Genomic DNA, 6,603 nt, shown 5'->3' with positions numbered 1-6,603 from the left:
GACCCCCAAACTGTAAAAAGACCCCCAGAAACCCATATATTTTTGGAAAGCACATATTTTGGCGGATCAAACTAAGTAAAATCTATCTTTCTATACCAAAGCACCAAACAGCAAAACGATACTAAAGATACAGAAGGAACAATAATGCAGGGATAAAATTGCAATAAAACCACAAAAATAGCGTAAATCAATGAAATAACAAAATAATTGTTCTGACAGCGTAATTAGTGGCCGAAATCGATTCTCCAATAGTCACGCTGCCAAAATAACACGTTTTTAGGCAAAAAAAACAAAAGATAACAGTATAATGAATTCGTAAAAAAAAAAAAAAACACCTGTTTGTGTATACATATTTGTGCACTAATAAAAGTTATCTGAGTGTGCAAATACATGTAAATAAGTGTAAATAAGTGTAAATAACTGTACAAAAGGGACCAAGTGTGCTAAAATTAAAAAAAAAAATTTAAAAAAATTCCAATCTTTACTAAAATGCATAAATGTACTGTAAGTATGTGTAGGTGCAGGTTAGTGTGTAAAAAAACGTGCACTTACCGTTTTTGGAGCAGGAGAATCGCTGTCTTCTTTGGAGGAGTCCTGGCAGCGTGTCTGCAGAGTTGCTGCGCAGCAGGAAGTGCGTGGGCGGCTCTGCAGGCAGGAAGAAGGTGAGTGTAGTAGCAGACGCTCCATGCGATGCGTCTGCTACTTTGAAGTCGGATCTGCGACAATCGAGTCGCAGATCCGACTTGACAGCCCCCCAGCCTCGTTGCCTAGGGGGCTGTCTTCTCTCCCCACTCTCTGCGGAGGCGGCAAAAGCCGCCGAAGCAGAGAGAGCGCTCAGCTGCCAAAGAACGTACAATGTATGTTCTTGGCAGCCTGAGCATTTGCCTGCCAGCACGTACGCCGTACGTGCTTGGCAGGCAAAGGGTTAAAGGATAAGAAAACCTTTAAAATAAGTGAATGTAAAACGAATGAGGGTGCTATTCTAAGCACTTTTGCAATGTACATTCATTATTTATTTATTTTAGATTCCAAGATATTAAAGGATACATGTGTTGTTAATGATAATTAATTTTGTTACAACAGCGCCACCTGCTGGTCAGTTTCCCACCAGTCTGACCACCAAGTAGTCAAGGAAGTTGTCAGGAGAAAGAAAGAGGTTGCTCTGATGTTCTTCTGCTTATGAAAGATTTTAGAAAAGCTTCTAATTTCCAACTTCATCTTTAATTCTCCTAAAACACTTAGCAGTCGATATCCATTGTCAAATTTATGCTTAATGCACCAGAACACAATTCTCCTTTTTCAAACAGTGAAAAAGACACAACAGGATGGATTCTACAAACTGATAACACAACTGTCAGCTTCATTTGGGGTCCACAAAAAAGTCTCTAATTCTTTTCCTAAGCAGAAGAACATCAGAGCAGCCTCTTTCTTTCTCCTGACAACTTCCTTGACTACTTGGTGGTCAGACTGGTGGGAAACTGACCAGCAGGTGGTGCTGTTGTAACAAAATTCATTCATATTAACAGTACATGTATCCCTTAATATCTTGGAATCTAAAAAATAAATAATAATGTATTCACATATTTTAAAGGTTTACTTATCCTTTAAGAAGTATTTTTAGAGCACCAACATATTGCTCAGGGCTGTAAAATAAATGTGTTTATACAAAGAAATCACATGAATTACATACTTAGACCATATACATAACCAGTACCGGCACAAAAGGTGAGGAAGTCCCTGTGCAAAAGAGCTTACAATCTAAAGGGGAAGGGAATGAGACACAGGGTGTGGGACAGATCAGAAATAAGCAGGTGAGAGATGTAACATATGATATTGCATTTGGTAGCTAAACAGAGCAAGGGTAGGTTTCTCTAAATAAGTGTATAAGAGATATTTTAAAAGCAAAAAGATTGGGAGAAATTTGGACAGACAGTGGGAGAGAATTCCAGAGGAGGGGTGCAGCAAAGTGTTAAATCTGAGAGTGTGAGGAGAAATGAGAGAAGAGCCCTGGCTATTGCAAGTCTTGTTCTGTGCCACTACTCAGTGTCTGTCCCAAACTAGTGATGGGCGAATAAATTCGCCAGGCACGAATGCTTGTTGCTTGTTCTGAGCTTCTGAGTGGCAAGGTAGGTGTACACCAGGATTCACTCAAATTGTCCTCATGTCCCCCCAAATTATTTTCAGCTCCAGTTTATTTCATTTAATTTACGTCCCATAACCCAGTGGTACAGTACAGTAGTGATGTGCGGCAACCTCAGGTTTACCCCGACTCCTGCACAAAATCTCCTGCTCTCCCCACTCACGACCTAGTACTGCCGGCTTCTGGCACTGCGGAGAGGGGCAGGCACGGGTCTATAAAAAGAGGACAGCAGCGGGCCCGGGTCGGGTGTTGTTTCGGGAGGGGGTGGGTTAGGGGCGGGTACAGTACAGGCTTTGGACTCATTTCTGACATATGGGCAATCATTTCTTATACCATGTCCCTCTTTCATCAATATGCCCCCTAGTGATCACTATGGGTAAGACAATCACATCATCTGACACATTGGGGCCCCTTCTAAATACAGATAATGGGATCCAGACTATGGTAGTCTAAATAGGCCCTGGCATTTTAAGTACACAGAAGCCCAAACAGCCCCCCCTCCAGCTCAATAAATAGTGTCTGTCTATGGCCACTTACAGCAGCCCCTGTGCCATTTGCACCCAGCACCCACATATTGCCAGTCCAGGCCCCGCCACAGCACAAAGTCTAAGCAGAATAAAAAAGAGTGATCAAAGCCCAGGCGGCATCTTTAACTCCCATTAACCCGTATAAGTCAAGGCTACTGAGATTTATAAGTCAAACAACAGCTGGAGGGCACCTCGAAGTTTGCACCAGCTCCAGGGTACCCACAGCCTCAGTAGCCTCAACACTAAATAATCATGTGCAGATTCATTGGAAATCATTTAATGCCGACTTCATGCATTGGACACTGCTGCAAAAAAAAGCAGCTCCCCTAGCCACACTGCATTGAAGTAAAAATGTGCATTGTTGTGGGTAAAAAAACAAATTGCACCTGAAATTGCACTTTCAACACTACATTTGCCGTCAGAATGACCCTAAAATTACTTGTGTGATTACTGCACTTATTTTGACAGGACAATCCTCTCCCTGGATCTGTGTAGTCTGCACACGCTTAACATCCTAAACTTTTGACCTTTACTTCCCCTTTAAAATTGCTGCATAAACTGAGCCCTTGTTTAATCTCTCCCTCCTCCCTTGTTGCTCATTGTTATTGCTCATATAAGGGACATGAGATGTGTGTGGGGCTGAGCTGCTTTCAGAAATGTGCTTCTTTCTGTTTCGTTCTGACTGAGCAGCAGCTTCTTTAACCCTCTCAGCACCAATGCACATGCAGGAGATTTCTTCTTCTGGAACAGGGGAAATTGCAGTTTCCAAAGCGGTGCTCATAGCCGGGTTAGTATTTCTAAACAGGCTTTAGGCTATTTTTTTGCATCCTGTTTGCCTGAAATTGGAGAAGAGCTTACACTTGGTGGCAGTAGGAGAAGAGGTGGCAGTTGTATTTCACAGAGGGCAGCAGAGAATAGGGAAACTCTATTTCATAGATTAAAAAGACACAGGAGGAGCTGATGATCTATTCTGCTAAAAGGCAGCAGCAGGCGGGGGGGGGGGGAGCTGACAGTTTAAGGGGAGGGGAGCTCATATTTAGGAAATAGCTGCTGTTTTGTTTCACATAAATGAGAAATTAGGGCTGATGTTATATTGGAAACGTACAAAGTGTCAGAGTACCACTGCTTAGCAGAATATGCCCAGGCCGGGGCAAGGCCAGACTACCTCTAGGGAAGGACTTTGGGTAAGGGCCACAACCCTTGGCCCTGGGTGTAGTCTGTCTGGCAAAGAAAGGCCATGGGGGTCCTTGGAAATGGGTTGTTCAGATCAATCAATGGGGGTGAGATCAAAAACTTCAGGGGGGCTGTTCCGGGTTTTTGACAGCTGCTTGAATTTGCCCCCCATTACCTGCGTAGTCCCAGCGTGTCTCCCTGATTAGCAACTGTCAGTTGACTGTGTACTGCCTATGCAATGGCAGCGGCACATACCTATACTGCACAAGGAAGTGTGTTGTGTGCCTGATATTCTTATCATTGTGCCTTATACAGGACAAAGTGTCATGTGTTTTACAGATACACAGGTTTGTGTAGCAGACTGGGGCCCCACAGAGCCACTCCGTCTGTTTATTCTCATTATGGGACATTTACATTCCTTGCCTGGAACTGACACAAGTGAGAGGGGAATTAGGAAAGACATTTACACAGTTTTCTTATCTTCCTGATTTGTAAGTAAGCCGTGAGTGTGAGTGTGTGTGTGTGTGTGTGTGTGTGCAACTGTAGAAATGAAAGTGAAACTAATGGTGCATACGTGAAACATTGAGAAGACTTACAGGGTGAGGCACGGAGTGAGAGAAGACAGAAGCTGCAGCCTCCTGGGATTCCGATTAATGGGATATTGATTGTTCTAAAACCAAGATCCTTACTTGTTGTACAGAGCGTGTTTTGTAGGAACAGCACAATGGAAGGATATGAGAGATCAGTGAAGCAGGAAGATTCCACACAAGTATCTGGTGATATTATAGACAACAACACCAGCCGGCAGCCTCCTCCTCTGAACTCAGGGACAGGAGGTTCTAAACAACCAAAAGATCCTGCATTTGATCAATGTTCAATGAGGTCTCGTGAGAAACTGTCGCTGCAAGATCTTGGGAGAGAAATCCGGGAGAATATGTCACAGGGACACAACTCTTGTGTTTTTGCCTTTGGACAAACAGGATCAGGGAAATGCTTCTCATTGTTGGAGGTCCAAGAAGAGCCAAGTCTGGTCTCGTTCTTCTGCTCTGAGTTGTTTAGCAGCAATCGCGGTGGTTTAAAAGTCTTAAGAGTTGGAATCTCTTTTGTGGAACTATATAATGAGGAAATTAGGGATCTTTTAGCACCTAATGGTGTGCAGAGAGCAGTTGAAAAAATTGAATATGATCCATCAGGACCTTATGCTGAGGGATTGTCCCACCATTATGTCAGTAGATATGATGATGTTAAACAAATGCTAATAGCTGGAAATAAGTGTAGGACTACCAGTGCTAAATCTACTATAGATGAGAAATGTAACCAACCATGGGCTATATTTACACTAACAATAACTTATTGTAATGGACCAGGTGCTTCTAGTGAGCTCTGCAGCAAGGTCAGCTTTGTGGATCTAGAAGGTAGTGAAGGACATGCGCATTTTAACTTAGAAGAATTATTAATGGACATTAATCCACCTGAATCATCCAGGAAAATAGATAATTGTGTAGGTCAGAGAGACTCTTTGCTTTCTTGGCTTCTCAACCAGTATCTGGGAGGAAAGACCAAAGCAACAATTGTAGCCATGATTGACCCACGTGCTGATAATTACCAGGAGACTCTCTCTACTTTGTCTTCTGCTCACAGGGCCAAGGTCATAGTTATTCACCCACTGAGGCCTGACAGTTCTGAGAACATGGTTACAGATCCACTACGGAATAAATTAGGGAACGAGAAAGAAAATTTAAGTTTAGCCAAAGACAAAAAGCACCAATTGTCAAACCAAATTCCTGAAACAAGGAATTCTGATGGTGATCCAACCTTCAACCAGTTATCAGCGGGTCAGAACATTGCAGGAACCACCACTACTGGAAACCCTCCAGATAACCACACTGCTCAGGGGTAAGACTAATTCTTATAATCATTTGAAACTTACACAGTCTGCTCAGTAATGCATTTAAAGGAGAACTGAACCCTAAAAATCAATGTGGCTAAAAATGCCATATTTTATATACTGAACTTATTGCACCAGCCTAAAGTTTCAGCTTGTCAATAGCAGCAATGATCCAGGACTTCAAACTTGTCACAGGGGGTCACCATCTTGGAAAGTGTCTGTGACACTCACATGCTCAGTTGGCTCTGATTGGCTGTTGAGAAGCTAAGCTTAGGGCTTGTCACTAATTATCCAGCAGAAAATGAGCTTCCCTGGCTGTTATATAAGCTGATGCTACAGGTTTGCTGATTATTAAATTCTGATGCTAATTGCACTGGTTTCTGTGCTGCCATGTAGTAATTATCTGTATTAATTACTAATCAGCCTTATATTGTGACATTTCTATTCTATGTGTACTGTATATTGTGAGTGGGTCCCTAAGCTCAGTAAGTGACAGCAGCACAGAGCATGTGCAGTGAATCAGCAGAAAAGAAGATGGGGAGCTACTGGGGCATCTTTGGAGACACAGATCTTTACTGCTAAAGGGCTGTGGTTGCCTTGGGCTGGTACAGAAGCACAAAACATCATGCACAACATTTCTACTTACTTCTTTAGGCTTTAGTTCTCCTTTAAAGGGAAAAGCTTTTGAAAAAAATAATGTCTTAATAGGGCAATGGATGGCAGCTGCAGGTTGAGGGTTTAAAGATTGTTGGGAAGTAAGACTTGCTGATAGGTGGGGCAAGTCTAGGGTTGGACTTGGCCGGTGGGCCCTGCCAGCCCAGACCTGCTCCCTGCGCAAATCCTCTTCCTGCTGCCGACCTCCCTTCTCCAGGCCA

At 43.0% G+C, this 6,603-nt stretch overlaps 1 protein-coding gene across 3 annotated transcripts in view; it reads left to right on the top strand.

Annotated features, from left to right (window-relative positions):
- The first annotated feature begins 2,434 nt into the window (after window positions 1–2,434).
- Window positions 2,435–6,603, top strand: part of LOC108703975 — a 36,580-nt gene continuing 32,411 nt past the window's right edge. The window contains exons 1-2 of one of the 3 annotated variants that reach the window (XM_041577528.1): window positions 2,435–3,454; window positions 4,541–5,736. In XM_041577528.1, coding sequence (XP_041433462.1) covers window positions 4,565–5,736 — 1,172 coding nt within the window. In that variant the 5' untranslated portion in view covers window positions 2,435–3,454; window positions 4,541–4,564. Of the gene's footprint in view, window positions 3,455–3,481; window positions 5,737–6,603 lie in introns of those variants that run through there. The other 2 variants (XM_041577529.1, XM_041577527.1) reach the window with 2 other exon arrangements.

The sequence above is a fragment of the Xenopus laevis genome, chromosome 9_10L (genome assembly GCF_017654675.1).
Source record: "Xenopus laevis strain J_2021 chromosome 9_10L, Xenopus_laevis_v10.1, whole genome shotgun sequence".
NCBI classification, from domain to species: domain Eukaryota; kingdom Metazoa; phylum Chordata; class Amphibia; order Anura; family Pipidae; genus Xenopus; species Xenopus laevis.
Note: the sequence above shows the minus strand (reverse complement) of the source record. Positions and strands in the feature narration are given on the sequence as shown.